This window comes from Myotis yumanensis, unplaced genomic scaffold (assembly GCF_028538775.1).
Source record: "Myotis yumanensis isolate MYYU_CA2020_CCGP unplaced genomic scaffold, mMyoYum1.0.hap1 SCAF_4, whole genome shotgun sequence".
NCBI classification, from domain to species: domain Eukaryota; kingdom Metazoa; phylum Chordata; class Mammalia; order Chiroptera; family Vespertilionidae; genus Myotis; species Myotis yumanensis.
Genome location: NW_027223755.1, coordinates 29,369,797 through 29,392,208, shown reverse-complemented (window position 1 = coordinate 29,392,208; position 22,412 = coordinate 29,369,797). Strand labels below are relative to the sequence as shown.

At 47.8% G+C, this 22,412-nt stretch overlaps 1 protein-coding gene across 2 annotated transcripts in view; it reads left to right on the top strand.

Annotated features, from left to right (window-relative positions):
* The first annotated feature begins 19,522 nt into the window (after positions 1 to 19,522).
* Positions 19,523 to 22,412, top strand: part of PLEKHG4B (pleckstrin homology and RhoGEF domain containing G4B) — a 39,625-nt gene continuing 36,735 nt past the window's right edge. For both annotated transcript variants that reach the window (XM_070412005.1, XM_070412006.1), the window contains exon 1: positions 19,523 to 20,503. In XM_070412005.1, the coding sequence (XP_070268106.1) occupies positions 19,603 to 20,503 (901 nt within the window). In that variant the 5' untranslated portion in view covers positions 19,523 to 19,602. The remainder of the gene's footprint in view (positions 20,504 to 22,412) is intronic.

The window sequence follows — 22,412 nt, the reverse complement described above, 5'->3', positions numbered from 1 at the left end:
CACCTGGAAAGTCCTTGCTCCAGGTGGATCTGAGCATCTGAGGAGGGAGAAAAGAAAAGAAAGTTGCAGTACTGCCTCAGTCTGCTCATAAACTTGAAAGAAGCCCCTCTGGCAACCATCCCAGCACAGTTCTGGGCATAAGATTGCAAAGGGGAGTTGTTCTAACACGCTGGCCGGTGGAGACTGTGGCTGGGCTGAGTGTTTAGCACTGTTAACGGATTTTCATTGTCAGTGATCCCTGGCACCCCATAATCCACTGTAATCCGCACATCAGCTTTAAATTGCTGAAGTCAGGTGGTTGTATGTTTCATATTTAGTAAGTTTTGTATAAATTCAGAGAAGATGTTTTCAGGGTTATATTTGAAGACATTATTTTCTAGATTCTCCTCTTGGGCCTGTTACACAAGGTACAGCCCTGAAGAATGACCCAAATGTTCCTTTCTTTTGGCATTCTCCTAATTTGGCCCTGACAACTGTAAAGCGTTCATACCATGGAAAAGCAAAATCTGTGGGTGATGAAACTCAGAATTGAGTTGTTTTCAGAACAGTCTCAGCCATCTGGAAATACAGACAAGATCGAGAAATGCCAAATGGACCTTTCACCCTGGAGCCACCGTGCCAACTGTCCTACTCCTCAAGTTACCTCGTGGGGCTTAATCTATCCAGGAAGCCTCTGAGAACCAGCTCCTACTAAGGATGCACTGACATGTCTGTAGGCAGCTCAGTCTAAGAGGACCCCTCGGTAGAGGTGTAACCTATGCCCAGGTGTGTGCTGTGGCTGCCCTACTGGGCGAAGGCCTGACTGAGCTCAGTGTCCCCTGGATCCGTGTTCCAGGCCCTGGAGAGCATCAGTCAGGATGGGCAGGTGATGCTGCAGTAACCAATGACCCCGAGTTTCAGTGACCAGCACAGTGATGACCCACTCAGGCTACCCACCCATCATACTCATCACATCAAGTGATTCAGGCCTCTCTCTGGGGTGTTGACTAACAAATGGTGACACATGTGCTGGCTCGAAAAGCTTCTTCCAGAACTGGCATCTGCCACGGCCACCACATTTCTTTGTCACATGGCCATGCCTGATGCCAGTGGGCAGGGATTCTGTGAACAACACAGCCCACCACAGTGTTTGCTCTGTCTTATGCCAGATCAGTGCCTTAGTGGAATCCAGGCATTTCCTGTCCCTCAGAGTCATGTTCACATAATGACACTCTTTTTGGAGCCTGGCCTTCTTTGTGGTAAACACTTGGGCACACATTCCCTGTCTCTGTCTTCTAAAGATCCTGTAAACCAGTGGTTCTCAACCTTCCTAATGCCGCGACCCTTTAATACAGTTCCTCATGTTGTAGTGACCCTCAACCATAAAATTATTTTCATTGCTACTTCATAACTGTAATTTTGCTACTGTTATGAATCGTAATGTAAATATCTGATATGCTATATGTGTTTTCTGATGGTCGCGACCCACAGGTTGAGTGTTTAGTAAACACTCCTTTGTGTAACTCCTTGGTATACATGCAGGGCCTGAAAGCAGAGTCTGGTTTTGGAGACATACAAGAAGACGAAGCCATGTGCCAAGTGAACAATTTTGAACTTGAGAAAGAAGCCCTTACTTGGTGAAGGTCCAGTTGGGGGGTGACGGGGGAGGGGTGTGGGGAGGCTAGGGAGGCACTCATTACAGGACCCTAACCTGGAAGTATTAGGAAAAGGGAGAAAGGGACTGAAAGGGCAGTCACAGCTTAAGGAGTGGCTTCCTCTGCATTTGCCTGTCAGCTGCTGTAAAATGTCAAGAACCCTCGTTTGAATATGAAAGCACTGGGAATAGCCTGTTGCAGTTCTTTCTTAATTATGTTCAAGTACTTGAAGGAAACAGGCGGCTCCACAGCCAGCTCCCTGTTTTTTTCAGGTGAAAGTCCCAGTCCTTAGAAATTTTACTCTTGGGATTTTAAAAAACAACTTAGACCTAAGTACACGGTGTTGTTCTTAAATACTTTACATACTTATTTATTTTAATATATTTATTTTTAGTTTGCAAGAAAAATCTGCAGGCAGTATTTAGTATCCCAGGTAATGAAGATTTAGCACTGCACTTTACAAATAAGTTTCAAATTAGAGAGTGTTTTCTCACGACTGCTATGCAAGCTTCAGGCTGTGCTGAGATTCACTCTGATGCTCCTGCTGTTGGACAGGGGCTGAGAACAGCTCTGGGTGAGCAGTGAGGCCGAGAAAATGAGAGCTTGAGTCCAGGGGGTGCACAGGCAGGAGTAGGGTGAATTTCCGTGCACTTTCTGAGCATGTGCGTACATGTGTGTGCCTGTGCGTATGGGTGTACACACATGTGGGAGACGGTCTCTGTGTATGTTTGTGCATGCATGTATGCGTGTGTGCATCTGTTTGTGTATGTGTGTGTGCACACGTGTGCATGCAGGGAGACTAAGGTGCAAGGCACCGTCTCAGCAGGCTGGAATGTGCAGCTTTCTGAGGCTGTCCGCTGAGACCTGCTGTCACGGACCCATCTCTCTCAGGCTGTAGGAGTTAAAGATAATGGGCTCATTATCAGTGCTTAGTGGCTCTAAAGCCAGCTTTAGCCCCCACCTAGCTCTCACTGCTGGAGGAGGGCACCAGCCCTGGTAAGGAGTCCATAGGTGCCTCCAGGGTCCACTGGACAACACCCTCTCACTGTTGACTCTTCAAAGATCTTCACTTCCTCCTGGGAACCTGGTCCCACAGACACCCTGCCTGGCCTGCTGGGCTCTCTTCTCTGGATTGCTTGTCTCTCATTCGAATTGCTTGGCCTCATTCTTTCCTCTGTTGTGGGCTCCTCCAGAGAGCCCATACAGCCCCTAGCTGTCAAAGGGGATGGGTGGGCACCCTGCAAGAAAGAAGAAAGAATCACTAGAAGGCTCCTTCCCTGATCTGCCCACCCAGTGAGACCTTGCTCACGTCTATGCCCTGTGTCTATGCAAAGCTTGCCTGGATCCAGCTTGGCCTGTCTGCTCAGTCTGTGCTCTCACCCTGCCCTGGACTGGCCTTATTCCCTGGTCTGTGGTCAGTCCTTTCGGGTCCTCTGACCCTTACACTGTTAGTGGAGGGCTGGATCACCCTGGGCAGGGGCTCAGAAGAAGTGAACTGGACCAGCCATGGGGTTTCCTGGGACTTTAAGCTGACAGACGTTCCCTGGTGTGGGAAGGAAGGCTTTGGCCAGATCACGGTGGTGTTGTCACCAGCATGAAACATCACCACAAGGCCTGGAAGCTCACCTGGGCCACCCCCAGGTCCTGGTTGGGTGGTCCAGGTGGGGCTTAGACATCAGACCTAGATGCACCAGGTGTGCCTGTTTCTGGGCTCTAGGGAGTACAGACACTGGGGTGAGAGGGGTAAAGTGGGGCTCTTTCTGCAGCAGTCACCACCCCAGGCTCAGTTATAATGGAGAGGTTTAAAAGGAGGCTGTGGAATCAGGAGAGAAAGAGTCTCATTGATAGAGGAGTCCCCAGAGCTGCCCCCAGCTGCTGGCGTCTCACGTGTCTGCTAGGCTTCCTGTGCCAATTACGGGTTGGAAAAATTATGTGTCAGGTGAGGCTTCTCACCAGGGCCTGGGAATCTCTAAATTCAGCAGAATTAGTAGTGTGTGTTGCTTTTGTTAATCACCGAGCTCTTCCAAGTGTGTAGAGTGTAGACCTAAAGAGGCACCGCCACTTTTCCTTCCTTCTCCTTCTCTCTGGGCACCAGCTTTGGGCCAAAGGAGTTTTCACTCCTTAGAAACATCTCAGCCTCCAGCTGTGAGGGTCAGGAGTCCCATATACACAGCAGCTGTGAGTGGAAGCAGGGCCGGAATAGGCAGACTGGGTGTCACTGGACTAGATGTACACGGGCCTGGTGTAGACAGACTAGATGTAGACAGACCGGGTATAGACAGGCCGGCACACCAGGCGATGAGGAGACCAGCCTTCTTAGACAGGTGTCTTGGACTCACAGGTGGTTTCTGGGTCTATGCACACAGGAAACCAGCGATGGTCATCGATCCCCTGGGCAGGACGCCGGGTGCCGTCACTGGGCCCTTTCAGGAAGGAGGCCCCTGTTGATAGCACCTGAGCAGCTCTAACCAGGTTGGCTGCGCAACGCAAGCCTCCTGGGAGTGTGGGTTTCACATAGAGCTCCTTCGCCTACAAAGTTGAGAAAGCAGCTATTGATTGAAAGTGGGGCAGTGCAAGGCCCCTTTGGACCTGGGTCCTGCTTGGAGGGGTTGCAGGATGCTTCAGTGCACATCCTGGTTTTTGTTTATAAATTCTGGCTAGAGGCAAAGGCCACAGCAGGGAACTAAAAGGCGGCTCTACCTTCTGGGGTGGAAGTGCCTGGGTGACAGGCACCACCACACCCCTCACTCAGGATGGCTTCCCCCTGGGTTGCAGCATGTTATCACTGGGGGCTGATGTTGGGGCTGCAGGCAGAGCCAAGCTCCCAGACCAGATTAGGGGCCTTTGTGACCGCCACCCCCACCCTCGTCCACCTGCCCAAGACTTGCCTCCTGGATGATGCCCCCAGCCCACATTCTGTGATCCCGTCGAGCCCTCAGCCCCACATTCTATCTGCTCTTTACATCCTGACGTCAGCCTACTGTGGATTTTCACAATGAGACAATATGACTGGGCCCCAGAGGAGCCCCCTAGCCTAGCTGATGGGGGGGTGGAGAGGACTGTGCCACCTTTCGCCACCACTGCTGCTTGGTCTTCCCCTCGTCCTACCCGAGACCTTGTCCTAAGTGTCCTGTGATCCTGTCCTACACACACCCCACTGTCCCTGGGGCACAGGGACCCAAACATCAAGAAATCACCCACAAAAATGGGGGTGGCCACAGGGAGGACGTCCCCAAGCTGGTGGGTCAGCCGCCAGCTTGTGTCTGCAGGGAGGGTGGGGAGAGGGTCTCCAGCCCTGTCTGTGTGGTGCCTCACTCTTCAGCATTCTGTCATGTTGAAGTGCCCTTCTCAGGGAGGGGAGGGGGGCTCAATAAGCCACTGCAGACCTTCTCAGCAGTTAAAGGGGTGCTGATGTCTAGGTCCAGCCTGTGACAGCCTTTCCCGAAGCCCTGGCTCCCTCCTGGGCTTCCACCTTCACTCACCCTTAAGGATATTGTGCTTGAATTAAAACGTGAGCATGGATGGGCATTCCTTGCTGGGATAGTCTCAGCCACATCCCTCCAGCCTGCTAGGCCCTGGACAGGGCACCCCTGCTTTTCCCTGCCCAATTCAGCTGGCCTCCTTTAGGTCAGCAGACTCTTCAAAAAGAAATTCCCTTTGCTTTGACGGTGAGTGAGTTACCCGCCCCCTGCCCCAACCACACCTTTCCTATGAGGAAGGGTGTGACTTTCCCAAGTTCCAGAGACCGGCCTCCAATGGGTGGGCACCAACGGACCTTCTGACCCCAGTCTCTGCCTTCTCATTTGGCACACATGAGGCCTGGAGGGTCGCATGGAGACCATCATCTCCTGAGAGCCTGATGCCAGGAAGATAATGCTTACTCCCTGGAGAGCAGAGATATAATGAGAAATAAAGATCTTGACTTTAGCCCGGCCAGCATGGCTCAGTGGTTGAATGTCAACCTATTAACCAGGAGGTCACGGTTCGATTCCCGGACAAAGCACATGCCTGGGTTGTGGGCTCAATCCCCAGTGTGGGGCATGCAGGAGACAGCCAATCAATGATTCCTTCTCATCATTGATGTTTCTATCTCTCTCCCTCTCCCTTCCTCTCTGAAATCAATAAAAATATATATTTTTAAAAAGGTCTTGATTTTAAAAAACATTCTCATTTCAATAAAATTTCACCTAAAGTTAATAGAGAAAATAAACCCATTGTTGAAGAGTGAAGTTTTAAAATGTCTTTACAGGCATAAATTTTCTGTTGTTAAAATGCAAAGGCAGTCCTGCAGTTGGCCAAATAATACACTGAATTCACAGATCAGCAAAATGGTGATTAAATGCTTTTATTCAAGTACTGTACCTGCCATTCCGCCAACGTGTGCAGCACATAATCCCATTCTAAGTCACGGTAAGGTTTATCATCAAGTAAACAGGCAAAGGTTCTGCATTTTGGAGTCAGCCTATCACCATGTGTGTGGGTTTGGTTGAAATGGGAATCCTGAGTTATATACGGAAATGAAATTAGTGCTTTACTGTCAACATTGTCATCAACATTTGTCTGTCTCCTCTCCTCTTATTTTTGGATGTTTTGATGGTATTTGAGGTTTTGGTGAATGTGAGGCCAGGCTGAAATGGTTAGCCGTGCTCACACAACATTCGCCCTGACCCTGCGTCCACCTTTTTTTCTTCCTCTGCACACAAGGGCCTAGAACTATTTTAAGAATTTGCCAACACATATTCTCTCGACTCACCACTTCTGTACTCACGTACACACGCCTTCAGAAGTCCTTGTCCACAAACCCTGGTCCTCAACACACTCAGCCCTTGAACACACATGTGGCCTCCCATACAACTAGGCCCTCACCCACACACCTGGCCTCAAACATACACACTGACACTCCCACACACCCACACACTGGCGCACACGCGCGCGTGCGCGCACACACACACACACACACACACACAGGTTCTCACACAACCATGAGGAAAGAAAATGCCAGACACAGTAAATGTTCCAGATGATTGAATTGGACCCTGTAAGATGCCAAGACATTGTTCTCATTTTTAAGCATTTATTGTGGAATCCTTTCTAAAATATACTGTATATTTTCCTGTTTTCTGAAGCTGCCTTAAATATATTCCAGGAAGTTTGGGCCAGGCCCTCTTATGTCAGTTAGGGCACATTAGCATGTGAGGCTGGAGAAGACCACAGTGAGGTTTCACCTCACACCTGTCAGAATGGCTATCAATAAATCAACAAATAGCAAGTTGTGGATGGGATTGTAAGTTGGTGCATCCACTAGGGAAAACAGTATGTAGATTCCTCAAAAAATTAAAACTAGAATATGACCTAGCAATTCCACTTCTGGGTATTTATCTGAAGAAACTCAAAACACTAATTTGGAACGATGTATGTACCCCTATATTCACTGCAGCATATTTACAATAGTCAAGATATGGAAGCAAGCTAATTAGTGGACAATTGGATAAAGAAGATGTGGTACAATACGAAATGGAATATTACTCGGCCATAAAAAAGAATGAAATCTTGCCATTTGTGACAGCATAGATGAACCTAGAGGGTATTATGCTAAGTGAAATAAGTCAGACAAATACTATATGATCTGACTTATATGTGGAATCTAAAAAACAAAATAAACAACAAACAAACTCATAGATGTAGAGAACATTTTGATGGTTGTTAGATATGAGGGGGATTAGAAGGATAAGTGAAAAAAGTGAAAGGATTAAGAAACACAGTTACCAGTTATAAAAGTCACTGGAGCCGAAACCAGTTTGGCTCAGTGGATAGAGCGTCAGCCTGCGGACTTAAAGATCCCAGGTTCGATTCCGGTCAAGGGCATGTACCTTGGTTGCGGGCATATCCCCAGTAGGAGATGTGCAGGAGGCAGCTGATCGATGTTTCTCTCTCATCGATGTTTCTCTCTCATCGATGTTTCTAACTCTCTATCTCTCTCCCTTCCTCTCTGTAAAAAATCAATAAAATATATTTTTAAAAAAAGTCACTGGACTATACAGTACAGCATAGGAAATATAGTGAATAATAGTGTAATAACTATGTATGCTGTGAGATGGGTACTAGACTTATCGGGTGATCATTTCATAACTAATATAAGTGTCTAACCACTATTATACACCTAAAACTAATATAATATTGCATGTCAGCTGTAATTGAAATTTCTTACTTTTTAAAAAAGAAGCTGAAGTTGTTTCACTTTGGCTTACCCAAGGCTTCCTCAATGTGCTTGACCTGAGAACTGGCCTCTTGGCCAGCAGACAACTTCCCTTGGCCAGCTCTTGCCAGAACCAGGCTCTTAGTGAGGACAGCTGAACAGGGAGTTGGATCCAGGGGAGGGGCATCCCCTACTCACTCTCCCCACCCCACCTCCACCCCCCCACCTGGGCCATGTGTGGGGGCCCAACCCAGTCCCGATGGGAATTGAAGGACAGAGAAGCAGCCAGGGAGGCTGGGCTGCCCTGTGAGTGCCCTGGGCTGTCTCTAGGATCTCAGCAAACATCGATCCCTCTCCTTCAATGTTGGACAGTTTTGAGAAGATAAACTAGTTGAGGTGGAAGCCAGAAGGAGACCCACCATCGGGAGGCTGCTGGACATGAGAGGTCAGGACCTGCCCAGTGGGTCTGGAGGGGAATGGGCCTGGATTGGGGCATCTGAGGAACATCGACCAGCAGTGGGAGGACAGCTCTCTCCCTGGGAGAGTCCAAAGTTTGCATTTGAGTTCCTCCAACATAGGTCATTAGAGACATGTCCCCTAGGATTTCATTCCACTTCCTTCCCAGCAATCTCTCGTGTTACAGTTAGCATTTGCTTCACATATCTAAAGGAGCTGCACAGCTTCTAGAGGGTGGTTCCTGCCACTTATTCTCATGGACTCGATGCTTGCTTCTGAATCAGGTGTGATTTGAGTTTTTGGAAATCAGACCACATTGGCCTTTTCTGGACTTAATCAGTATTATGATAATTCCTATTGAAAAGCCAGGAGAGCCAGGCATGTGGAGGAAACGGAGCAGTCAGGCATGGGAAGACTTGTGAGGGGTGTGGGAGCTCCAGAGGGCATCACCCCGCGTAACTCAGAGGTGGGAGCTGAGCTGGCTCAGGTGTGCCTCGCGTCATGTGGTTTCTAGAGGCTGACTTGACTGCAGCACTTACCAGCCTGGTCTCTGTTCGGCCTGGTTCCTCGGATAGGACAGGCAGCTTCCCGCTGAGCCCACCCACTTCAGGCCCAGAGGATTCGAGGTTTTCTTTTCAATTTCCTTAGGAAATTATTGATATGATTAGCTGGTCAGAGGAGTCTCAGATGTAACCGTTGTCCCTTTAAAAATCCACTTGGCAATTTTAACCTTTTTGGCTTTTAACTGTTATTTGTAGCCTTGCATTTATTTCCTAAACAAATGAACCTTGTGGCATTTCCTCAGGAAATGTTACATCTAAAAATAGCATTAAATTTTTTTAAAAAATCTAAAAGCATTCCATCTTTACATAAAAGCATGTTGTACCAAAAATATAAAGGGGAATCAAGAACCAGTGATACTGTTTTCAGAATGGCTGAAAGGGCACACTTCTGTGATTTTTGATGAAGGAAGCCCCAATGGTTTCTATTTAAAATTTTAAAACATCATCAATACAATTTAAATGTATTTGCTGTGGATGCACTTATTTCTAAGCATAAAATGGTATGTGGACCAACTCTGTTCTCCCCACAGGCCCCTCCATTCCATGTGCAGACCCAGGTGTGCCAGGGGCGGGGGGAGCCACGGGAGGGGAAGACCCCCTGGAAATTTCACATGCTCCACGGAAGATCCTAAGATGTAGCATTTAACGTGCATATTTCAGAATTTGATGGGATGGAACTTATCCCAAATCTAAACTTGATTGTGCCTCGTGTGATGACGGTGACAACCCTCACTTACAGAATGTTATTTAGGGCCACCCTCAGAGGCAGAGGTCTCCAGTCTACCCAGTGCAGCTGTGGGCACTTCCCTGGTGCTACTGCTGAGTGACAGCGCAAAGGACAAGCAGATGGTCCCCAACAGGGACTCCCTCTGTGCTGAGGACTCACCTATACCTTCCCTATTTCACAAATATAACACAGGATCCTCTCTTTCGTTTCAGGATCTGGAATCCCTCGACACCTACATCCAGAACACACTCTCTGACCTCTACCCACCGTTTGAGGCCACGGCAGCCACGGTGCTCTGGCAGGTGTTCAGCGTGGCTGAGAGGCTCCACGGAGGCGATGGACTGCGCTGCCTCACTGACTTCCTCATCCCTGCCACCAGGGCCCTGCAGCACCTGCAGCAGGAAGCCTGTGTGAGTACCTGTCCTCAGTACCGAGCTGTGTGAGTACCGCCCTCAAGGGACAGAGCCTGTGTGAGGCACACACACCCCCTCAAGGGACAGAGCCTGTGTGAGACCCTCCCCTTAAGGGACAGAGCCTGTGTGAGACCCTCCCCTTAGGGGACAGAGCCTGTATAAGGACCTACCCTCAGGGGACAGAGCCCTGTGAGGACTTCCCTGCAGAAGGAATCCTGTGTGAAGACCTCCCCTGCAGGGAACACCTTAACTGGTCTTTACCTGGAGAAGATTCAGGCAAAGATACCTGGTACCTGGCAAATATTTAAGCTGAGGAAGTGGAATTTCAGAACCAGGGAAACATGCCACTGATGGAGGTGGGGGAGAGCATTCGAAATTAAGCCAGAAATTAAACCCAACATAATTCAAGTGAGCATTTGTCGTTTTCTCTCTCTCAAAAAAAAGCTGTGAGATAATGAAAAAACAAAACTGTATTGTAACCTCAGCCACATTCTTACAGAGTTTAAACACATAAATGGAGAAATCTTCCCACTCCCCTCTATTTGATGGTCCATCAGGCACTGGCTCATCTCCTTTCTAGCTTCTGGCTCCTCCTTTTCCTCGTCCCGAATGATGGGTGAAATAAGACTGTGTCCAGGAGCCAGGCTTCTCAGGCCGGCCAGGGAACGTAGAGCCCACTTCACCCGCAGACATCCACTCTAGCTCCCCCCAGTGAGCTTCCACTTGAACACAGGAAGTAAGTCACACTCTGGAGTAATCATCTCAGAGCCAACTTATTGGAGCAGTTCCAATACATACAAATAAACTCTGTTTAATTAATTTCTCATATGTTTAGTTTATTTCTTGGGATATTTTTATCGTAGGTTATTTTCAAGGCAGTGCTAAAATTAATGACAGCCAAGTTGTGGGTATATTGCAGTGAGCTGCTGGAAAGATTATGGCTGAATCTTAAAAAAATATATCTATTTATCAGCACCTTTTATTACTCCATTGATATTGAATTACAGCTTTAAAAAAACTACCATTGGGCTACTTTGATTTATTAAACTCTTTGAAGACCTTTTAGCTAGAATGAGTATGGTAGAGAAATAACCGAGGATACCCTAAATCTGATTCTTTGAGGTAGTCTACCCAGAGGATATTTTCCTTTGTGATTCTGTACCTTTTGCACATTGGCATAGGGCAGCAGTAGAGAGAGGTGCCTCTTGGGAGAGGTGAACAGCAGCACAGGGAACCAGTCTGCTTTAAGTCAGATCGGAAAATACCTGTCCCCTTTCTAAGGAGTGTCTTGACTTGAAAAGTTATTCTGACCTAATGCTTTGCCTTTATTCTTCTAAGTTTGTTTTTTCTTTCTTTTTAACCATGCCATCCCTTCTCACTTACAAAAGTGCCTATTTTCTGAAAAAAAGCCATCTATCTACACTAATAAAAGAGAAACATGGTAATCAGCGTACAACCGCTACCCTTCCCATTGGCTAATCAGCATATCCTTATGCAAATTAACTGTCAGCCAAGATGGCAGCCAGCAGCCATGCACTGAAGTGAGCAGGGAGGCTTGCTTGCTTCAGTGACTGCTGACTCCAATGTTCCCCGCCTAACTTGCCGGCCTCTCAACTGCAACTCTAAGCAACTATGTACTATGTTGGAAATAAGAAGCTAAACAAAACCCCAGAAACCAGCCAGACTGAAAGCCAGCCAGACCGCAACATTGTATCGTTGTTTTCAGCAGCGAGGCCTCAGAGCTAAAGCTGACCCAGAATTAAAAAAAAAAAAAGAAAGAAAACAAGGAGCAGTTGGGAGCTTCAGTCACTCACTTGCAGAAAACAACCCTCAGCCCCTCACCCAGACTGGCCAGGCACCCCAGTGGGGACCCCCACCCTGATCCAGGACACCCTTCAGGGCAAACCAGCCAGCCCCAACCCATGCACCAGGCCTCTATTCTATATAGTAAAAGGGTAACATGCCTCCTGGCACCGGGATCAGCGGAGCAGCGAGGCTCCCGGCACTGGGATCAGTGTGACAGGGGGCAGCGCCCAAACCCCCTGATCAGCCCTGCTCTGTGCCTGATAGGGGGGAGCTCCCCAATCCCCTGATTGCCCTGCGGCTCTGTGTTTGACAGGGTGCAGCACACCAATCCCCTGATCGGCCCTGCTCTGTGTGTGACAGGGTGCGGCGCCCCAACCCCCGCCCCCCCAGGTGCCCTGCTCTATGTGTGACAGGGTAGAGACATAACCTCTCCATCGGCCCTGCCACGAGCGTGACAGTGGCGGCGCCCCAACCCCCTGATCGGCCCTGCTCTGTGAGTGACAGGGGCAGCGCCCCAACCCCCTGATGGGCTCTGCTCTGTGAGTGACATGGGGCAGCGCCCCAACCCCCTGATGGGCCCTGCTCTGTGAGTGACAGGGGGCAGTGCCCCAACCCCAATTGGCCCTGCTCTGTGTGTGACAGGGGGTGGTGCTGCAACCTCCCCATCGACCCTGCCTTGAGTGTGATAGGGGGCGGTGCCCCAACCCCCCAATCGGCCCTACCCTGAGCATGACTGAGGGAGGCATCGCAACCTCCCGATCTGCCCTGCTCTGTGCATGATGGGGCGGTGCCCCAACTCCCTAATCGGCCCTGCTCTGAGCCTGACCAGGGGCTGCACTTAGGGATTGGGCCTGCCCTCTGCCACCCTGGAGCAGGCCTAAGCCAGCAGGTCGTTATCTCCCGAGGGGTCCCAGACTGCGAGAGGGCACAAGCCCGGCTGGGGGACCCCCCTCCACACCCCCCTCAAGTGCACAAATTTTTGTGCACCGGGCCTCTAGTATATATATAAAAGCCTAATATGCAAATCATCCCCTTGGAAGTTTGACCGGGAGTTCAATCACTCGCTATGACATGTGCTGACCACCAGGGGGCAGTGCGGAACAAAGGAAGGCCCCAGCCAGCAGCCGGGGAAGGAAGGCCCCGATTGGCCCTGATTGCAGGCCCGGCCTAGGGATGCTACCCATGCATGAATTTCATGCACTGGGCCTCTAGTGTGAATAATATTATCCTTTAATATGGATGCATATTTACAAGTGTTTAATAAGCACAAAATGAAATTTAGAGACAACCTTACTATTTGCATATTTCTATTGCTATTGCTTTTTACTTAAAACTTTTTTTATTGATTTCAGAGAGGAGGGGAGAGAGAATCATTGAACAGCTGCCTCATGAATGCCCCACACTGGGGATCAAGCCCACAATCCAGGCATATGCCCTGACCAGGAATCAAACTGTGACCTTCTGGTTTATAGGTCTGAGCTACCTGGTTAGGAGCTTTTTACTTTTTAATAAAGAACATAAAATTTGATCTTTATGACATAGGAGAAAATGAATATATCCTAACAACTATGAATATAAATATATTTTAGTTAACATAAATTCAATGCAGTTTTTATTCATTTAGCCACTATTGTCAGTATGTGGCTTAGGAATCATTATTTTTTTAAAATATATTTTATTGATTTTTTACAGAGAGGAAGGGAGAGAGATAGAGAGTTAGAAACACCGATGAGAGAGAAACATCGATCAGCTGCCTCCTGCCCACTCCCTTCTGGGGATGTGCCCGCAACCAAGGTACATGCCCTTGACCGGAATCGAACCCAGGATCCTTCAGTCCGCAGGCCGACGCTCCATCCACTGAGCCAAACTGGTTTTGGCAGGAATCATTATTAATCATATTACCTTTAAGGTTGTTTTAAACTAATATTTCAATGACCACCATTCTTCTCTAGATAGAAGAAATGCTTAAAATCTCTCATTGACTTACTTATAATTTTGTTTAATCACAGTTTGGAGTTTGGATCAGAAAATGTCTGGAGAAGTTTAAAGAAAATAAATTGGAAAGATATAAAAGTAGAATGTTTCTACTAAGAGGGGAAAGCAGTAGGAGAGGGGTGGAATAAAGAAAATGAAATAGTATAGAAATAATAAAAGGAGGGAGTAAGTAAAACAAAGACATGGGAAATAAAAAGCACATCTTACATAACAGGTTGAAAGTAAAGTTATTAAAAAGAGTAGACCAGCAAATTCTAACCAAACAATAACTCATATAGCAATATTCATGACTAAGTATAGTAAAAGGCAAAATACATTGTTAGGGCTAAAGAGATTCATTCAATATTAGTACCAGTCACAACCAGGAATACATAAAAATCTGTAAACACTTAACAACATAGAATGAAAATGTTTGAAGCATAATGGAGCAAATTACAATTTCATAATTCATAATGAAATCAATGTTTCAATTAATTTCAAAGAAATTATACAGAATATTTTTTCTAACCACAATGCTGTTAAATCTGAATTAAATAACAAAAAAAGATAACTAGAAACTCCTAACATATTTGGAAATTAAGTAACATATTTCTAAATAACACATGGGTTAAAGAAATCACAAGGAAAATTATTGTAACTGAATCATAATGAAACACAACATGTAGAAATTTTTTATATATATTTAAGCAATGTTTAAAGTATGATGTATAAGTTTTAGGGGGATTCTAATATTAATTATTGAAATTTCTACATTAAGAAGCTAGGAGAAGAAGAGGTAAATAAATCCAATGTAATTGAAACCTAAAACTGATTAAGTATGAGTGTAATCATAAAGAAAGCTTTTTCTGAGAAAAGGAAGTTGAATGTTCTGCAAAGATTTATGAAATGTCACTTTAAAAAGTGCTGTCACAGCCCTAGCTGATTTGGCTCAGTGGATAGAGCATTGGTCTGTGGACTAAAGGCTCCCAGGTTCAATTCCGGTCAAGGGCACATGCCCGGGTTGCGGGCTCGATTCCCAGTGGGGGGTGTGCAGGAGGCAGCCAGTCAATGATTCTCTCTCATCATTGATGTTTCTATCTCCCCTCTCCCTTTCTCTCTGAAATCAATAAAAAAATATATATTTTTTAAAAGTGCTGTCACATTAGGTATAAGCAAGGCAGCTGAGAAGACAGGGATATTTGGGGGAGGAGGAATCCAGAAGAATTCTACATTCCTATGTCTTCCCTAAAGGTACCAAAGCAGTGTGGGTGTGCTCAGCCCAAGGAAGACAGTGGAGCCCTCCACGTCAGCAGAGAAAAGTTGAGCCTCCTGTACACATTAGTCCCATCAAGAGACAGAAACCACACAGACATTTAATCAGGGCTGCTTAATGTTATTAATGTTATTATCTAATGACATGGGATTAACTCTCAAGGGGCAACAAGAGCTGTGAAGAGCCCCTGAGGCTGAGGGAATACACTAGGGAGAAAGAAACCTCAAAGGGGGCCCCCTCCCTAGTTCCCACCAGGATGCGTGCATGAATGTGCATTTATATATGTAAAGCAAAAATAAAATGTTTAGAGATGTATGACCATTCTTTTTAGTGATAATCTGCTTTAACAAACCAACTACGTGTCCTGATCACTCAGAGCTGGGGGAATTTAGAACACACAGTCGGCGCTAAAATCACCTGTGAGGGCCTTGAGCATCATATATCTCACACCCTGAGTCCAAAACGAACCCCTCAGCCAAGCCCTTCCCTGATTCCTGACTCACGAATTGTGAGCAAAATAGTGTTTTTAAGCCACTAAATTTGGGGATAGTTGGTTATACTAGGGATAGTAATAGGTCAAATTGCTACATAGCAAAGAAAATGAATGAACTGCAGCTGTGTGTAACAGTATCGACGATTAACAAGTAAGTCAGAGGAAGACAGACTGTGTGACTCCATTTCTGTAAAGTTCAGATACATGCATAACAAGTACTTATTGTCTAGGGAGTCAACATGTGGCAAATAGAAAGAAAAGGAGGGGACTAATAATGAAGTTTGGGAAAGTGCCTGCCTCTGACAGGTCACGGGCATATGCAGGAGACGTCAGAGATGATGGCGACATTCTTTCCCTTAAACTGCTGTATCGTGATATTTTATATCTTCTATAATGTAAGCGTTCTTTTGTGTCTCTTCATACTTAACTTAAAAACTTTTAAACAATTGCTTATTGCTGAAAGCAAATAACTTTCTCACAAAGATAGGGAAATGCCTGCCTCTCCCACAAGACCTAGGAGACGTAGCTCACACAGGACGGATCTTTGCGCCCCGTCAGAAAGGGGCATGGAGCCTGTGTGGTATGGGAGGTTCTCACTGGACTGGAGACTGACAGGAGACCTATGGCTGGAGCACCAAATGTCACAGCGCAGGCGTGTGGCTCCTCCACTTGGCAGGGCAGCCCAGCTCCTGCTCCTGTGGGGCCAGTTTTCTCCGCCTCCGCCTTGGAGCTTCCTGTCTATGGCCCTTTGGGTGGTGGGAGCAAACCCAGGATGTGGACAGTGGAGTTGAATTCATACCAGGAGGAGAATCAGCAGGACTGGGGTGTGAGGGTTGCACGGTCATGGGCCACCAAGGGGCAGTCCACCCCAACCCTGCTCAGCCCCTCCAGAAAGGAGTCACCTCGGTTGGCCTTGGACCCTCTGATTCTGGAACTTTCTGTCATGAAGATCATTCCTGGGGCTTAAAACACTAACCCCAGCTACACACCTTTAGGCCACACGTCAGGTTGAATTTCTCTCTCTGATGGCCACTGGGTTCCCTTCACTGCCAGGCTGGAAATCTCACCATTGCTGACTGAGGGGCCGGGCAGTGTCCTGCGTCTTCATGTCCAGTGGTGGGAGGTCACTGGTCACTCAGCAAGGCGCGGGCCCACATCTGCAGCCACCCACACCAGTGGTCACTGGCTCGCCGCAGGGGCCTGGGGTAACCATACTCTCTGACCTGCTCTGAGGCCTCAGATTCCACGGGAGCATCTGAAATCTGGGCTGGGCTCCAAGCCCAGAGATGTTTGTGGTATTTTTACCTGTCAGAGCAAAGTTCGGGGGGAGCTGGGATCCAGCAGTGCAGTGATCTGTGTGAAAAATTTCTAGCGGCTCAGGAAATGCTGATGAAATCATGTTACATGTGAAATCAAGTTGCGCAGCTGTACTTGTGATGTCATCTCAACCATTAAAAATGCACAGAAAAAACAATGAAGTGAAGCATGTAAATGTCCACAATGCTGACCTGGGGGTTGGTCTTGGGATTATTTTATTCTTTCTTTTTTTCTGGATTCTCCAGTGTGCAATGCACAGTATTCTTTTTTCAATACGAAAATCTTAATTTTTAATTAAATGTGGCCACAGGTGTGAGGGTGCTTGGCAGGTGCCCGGTAAATGCCAGTGGCGCCTGCACCAGAGGCGCCCTGTGCTGCCCTCCTCGCAGGCTGTCCACCTCTGCTCCTCGTCCAGATCGTCCACTCCTCCTTTCTGTGTAACATGCATGCGCACAGCGAGCTCATAAGTCAGCAGGGACATATCTAATGAGACCTTCATGCTTAAGAACACACTGGTGTGTTTGAGATATAATTTTCAAAGTAAACTCCAGATATATGAAATATTAAATATTTTTTAAACCTGAACCCTTAGAAAAACTAAATAAAATAAATGTGAAAGGCAAATTTTGGTAAGATACCCAGTTCTAAGTTTTAAGGCAATAGAAAATATCACCAAAAAAGTCAAGAAATGAAACTTGCATAGAATTTAAACTTCTATAGAGAGGAAAAGAACTTAACTAAACCATGAAGCAAATGAACTGGAAGAAATATGTGCAGCAGTAGTTAGATTACAGAAACATTTGCTAATGGAAAGTGCAGAAAATTGTTAAAAAATTTAAAAAACCCATGGTACCTCATAAGGCAAAAACAAGACAACAGTTGGAGCAAAAATACATATAGAATATTTACAGGAAACAAACATCAAAAAAGGGTTGACTTCACTGTCACATATATGTGAATTAAAGCAACAGTATTCCACAGTATACACACCAATTTAGAGAATGATTTCTTTTTTTAAAAAAAAAAAATATTTTTTTTTACTGATTTCAAGGAAGGGAGAGAGAGACAGATAGAAACATCAATGATGAGAGATAATCATTGATTGGTTGCCTCCTGCACGCCTGTCACCGGAGTTCGAGCCCGCAACCTGGGCATGTGCCCTGAGTGGGAATCGAAACGTGACTTTCTGGTTCATAGATCAACGCTCAACCACTGAGCCACACCTGCCGGGCTAGAGAATGATCTCTTATGGCAGAGCCTCATGCTTCTGAATGATGGCAAACCTGATACAGTGCCACTGCTGACAGTGTGTCTCCTTTGAGGGCAAATTGGTCAGTGGGAAGAATCATACAAGATGTTCATAACCTTTGATCCTGGAATGCTAATCCCAGAAATGTATCCTAAAACAATCGTTTACAGGAAAAAGACACTGTATCATGTAATTGTTCTTTGCATTTATTGTTTAAATAGAAAAAGAAGCATTGTAAATTTATGAAAACAGAGGAACAGTTAAGTAGCCATCAAGATGGTAACTGAGAGTGACATAGAGAAATGTTTGCTAAGGTGACTGCAGATGAGAATGTCAGATTACATCTATGCTAATGTTACAGTTTAGAAAAGTTATTTCCTATATGGATAAGGACAAAGTTTAAAATCTCTTGAGATCTATTGGGTTGAGATTTTTCTTTTTCTTTTCTCTAGTATTGTAATAACGTGTAAGCCGTAAGGCAGTGCTGGGATGGGGAAAAGAAAGTTGCAAAGCACAATATTTTGGAACTAAACTCTGACTGTGGAATGTGGTTTCATGTTAGAACGTGTACCTGAAGCTTCTGACAAGTCAGGGTCCCACCCCTTGTTCCCTAGCTGCTGGACACTCCCATGCCCCATGCAGACGCAGCCCATGTTTGTGTCTCGTCCATCCGGAAGTTGAAACCTTTTCTAGATCAAGTTCTTTTCAAGAGTGCTTAAGAACTCTCCTGGTAACCGACAGCTTGCTGTAGGCTTCATTGACTCCTTAATAAGTAGGAACCGCCCATTCCATTATGTGGGAGTTGGAGGCCGATATTGGTGTCGTGCGCAGGTCCCACATTTTCTCACTGTGCCTCCCACCCTGTGATTCGAGAGGCCATGCTCTTTGGAGGGCGGGGGGAGGTGCTCACGGGCACCCAGAAGCCTCTGGAGTTTAGACAGAGGGTGGGGGTTGGGGAGCGAGGGTGTGGAAGTCCAAGTGGGACCACCCTAGGAGTCACTTCCTGCAGGGTCCCCTGGGCTCGGCTGCAGGAGACTGTGCTTGGGTGGCTTCCTTCCTCCTGTCCTGTTGCCCACCTCCCCCAGCCTCCCAGAAGGCACTGTAAAAGTGAGGTTTTGACTGACTTCACTGAATCGAAAAGAACCCCCCTGTTTTCAGCCCTGATGATTTATTTGGGGTTCTGGGGTACAAGGGGGGGCACTGGTCACTCTCCCTGCTGCATGGAGACCAGGGGTCCTGACAGGTTCCATGCCAGCCGCTAATCTCCCTCCCCTTCTTGTCCCAGGCCAGGTACACAGGCCTCATCTTCTTCCACGAAGGCTGGCCACTGTGCATCCACGGGAAGGTGGTGGTGCAGCTGGCGTCCCTGCGCGGAGTCAGGCTCAGGCCCGGGGACTTCTACCTGCAGGTCACATCGGTGGGGAAGCAGTCAGCCAGGCTGGTCTTAAAATGCCTCTCTCGGCTGGGACGAGGCTCAGAGGAAGTTGCTGTGCCTGAGGCCATGTATGGCTGTGTCTTCACAGGAGAGTTCCTGGACCGGGTGAACAGGGAACGCAACAGTGTCCTCTTGAAAAACTGCTTGCTGACCTCAGGCTCTGCTGTCTACCGCACCCCATGGAGCAACGTCACAGTCCCTGTGTTTGTACCCATCAGCGGAAGAGTCCTGCCCCACTACCCCAGCCATCCCGGTCCTGAGCGGCCACCCAGCAGTGCCTCCGAGGCCCCGGCCCCAGCGCCAGCCATGGCCAGCAACACTCCGACCCTGCCTCACTGCGGGGGACACAAGGACAGTGACCAGCCCAGCCACCTTCCTTCCCTGAGAAGAGCTGAGTGCAAAAGCCCCGGGACCCTGCCCAGGAGCTCTGATGTCAGCCCGTGGGAGCCCCGTGCAAGCCCTGAAGGACCAGGAGGGAGACCGGACCCCGTGGACAAGAAGGATGGCCCCCAGGCTCTCACCTCCCCTGAGGACGCAGGCAGCCTGAGCTCCAGCAGGCGGCCGCCTGGGGCTCCTGCCGCTGTGGAGGCCAGACGCTGGTTCAGGAATTCCTACATGGAGGCCCTGCAGAACCCCATGCCCCTGGGCTCCAGCTCCGAGGAGTCCCTCGTGGATGATGCCTGCAGCACCCGGAGCAAGAGGGCCGCGCCAGGGTCCAGCCAGCCCCAGAAAGAAACCCCCAGCTCCCAGGGAGAACGCCAGGGGATCCGGAGACGACAGAGCTGTCCCAGAGCCGCTGGGAGGACCCTTCCCAGGAGGTCTCAGTCCTGGGACCGATCCCTCAAGAGCTTCCGAGGTGATGCCCCCCATTCGGCCAGCGCCAGACCCGGAGGTCACCTAGGAGGACAAGCTGTGGGGACCAGAGACTTGGGCTGCAGCCACCCCTCTGGCTGCACCAAGGAGGAAGGTAAACGCTCTTCTCCCCTCCCCCACTGTCCCCTTTCTCCCTCATTTCCTCCCCTCGGCGCCCTGTCTCATTTAGTTTGGTCAATTGGCTGAGTAGAAAGAAGCCTGTCTCCATATCCATATTGACTGTTGAAAATAATGCTCATAGGTGTTCCTTTCCTGTGGCTGCTACACCAAGTACCATAAGTATGCTGTCTTAGGATACAGAAATTCACCCTTCACAGTCTGGAGGCCAGAAGTCTGGCTTCACAGAGCCACAGGCTCTAAGTGAGGGTCCTTTCTGCTTTTTCCGCTGCTGGGGGTCCAGGCATTCCTGGGCTTGTGGGCGCACTCCTGGCTCTTCTCCCTGTCCGTCTGTCCATGCCTCAAACGACTCTCTCCTTTCTCTTATGAGGACACTTATCATTGGATTTAGGACCCACCCTAAACTTTATGGATTCACATCTGCAAAGACCCTCTTCCAAATACGGTCACATTCACAGGTTCTGGGAGTGGACACATCCTTTTGTGGTCACCATACACCCCAACATTGTATTAATACTTGTTCGTGTAGGTAAATCAGGCGTAATGTTCATTTTTTAATGGCTCCGGGTCGATGACTTTATGCTCCTTAATTACACTCACTTGAAGGCCCTCAGTAAGTTTCTGAGCATCCATTCCTTGAGTACTTTTCCTTAGGCTCTGGAGGGAAAATAATTATATAGAGGAGCGAGTGAGGCACATAAAGAAAGATAAGGAAAGAATGGCAACATATTTCTAAGTCAAATATTTCAGCTATTTTCTTTCTTCTTTCTTTCTTTCTTTCTTTCTTTCTTTCTTTCTTTCTCTCTTTCTTTGTATGATGTTCTGTGAAGAACAAAAACAATGACTTTGGAAAGAAGCAAAAAATATAAACATGCCGTAGGCCTCAGCAGGTTTAGCGCTAGCGGCCCCATACAATAAATACAGTAATGGGTGTAAGGGCCCCTCGCTGGTCTCCTCACCTGGCCTCCCAGCTGGCCCAGTGTGGGGGCTCCGATCTTGTTTGCATCGAGGGCTTTTGGGGTCCTCACAGTGCTGGGTGGGACTGTCTGCCACACCCGTACAGGGCCTCTCCAGAAATTAGGCTGTGTGCTCCTGCCGGGAATTCTGACAGGATTCAGATAGCATGGCACACACACTAGTTTACTACAGAGTTTTAGAGTACAATTATTTACTTAGGGCTGACACAGAAAACACTCTATTGTCTCTCTGCAATTCGATTAAAATTAAATTAAAATGAAGCAGTAACTCCCTGACCTTTGTTTCTAGGTCCTAGCCTGTCCTTTATTGTCCATTTCCTTTCCCATTCATATTGGACCGAAAACACACACATTTCCCCACACACACTGGGTGACACTATGAAAACTCATGTCTGCAGCAGAGCCGCAATAGGAGACAGAGCTTATGTTTTCACCCCAAGTGTCCGCGTAAAACGTAATCACGTCAATTTCTCCCCTCGGAGAAATGCTGGCTGTGCAGATGCTTCTGTGGACATCCAGGCACAGCGTCACTGACAGTGTTGTCGAGAGGGTCACAGACATTCGACGACAAACAGATGATATCACACAGTGACGAAGGCAGCAGGTTTAGTTTAAACAACCCAGCACTGCCGAGCAGAGATGGGGCCAGTTGGCTCCCTGGGTGTCAAGTAGCTCATCTAAGAAGATTCAAGGTCTCATGATCAGAAATGTTGAATTCTCAAGTATAATCATTTCTCTCAGGCCTGTGGGTGTCGTCTACTCACTATCCAGACTCCCTGTGAGGTAACACTAGGGCTGTCTGGGGGACCTGACCTCGGAGTTTACTGCCTGGAGACAGTGCCCCTTGCCTCCTTACTCCACTTCCTCTCCCTCCTCACTGATGAAGCAGAACCCGCCTGTGTGGTGTCC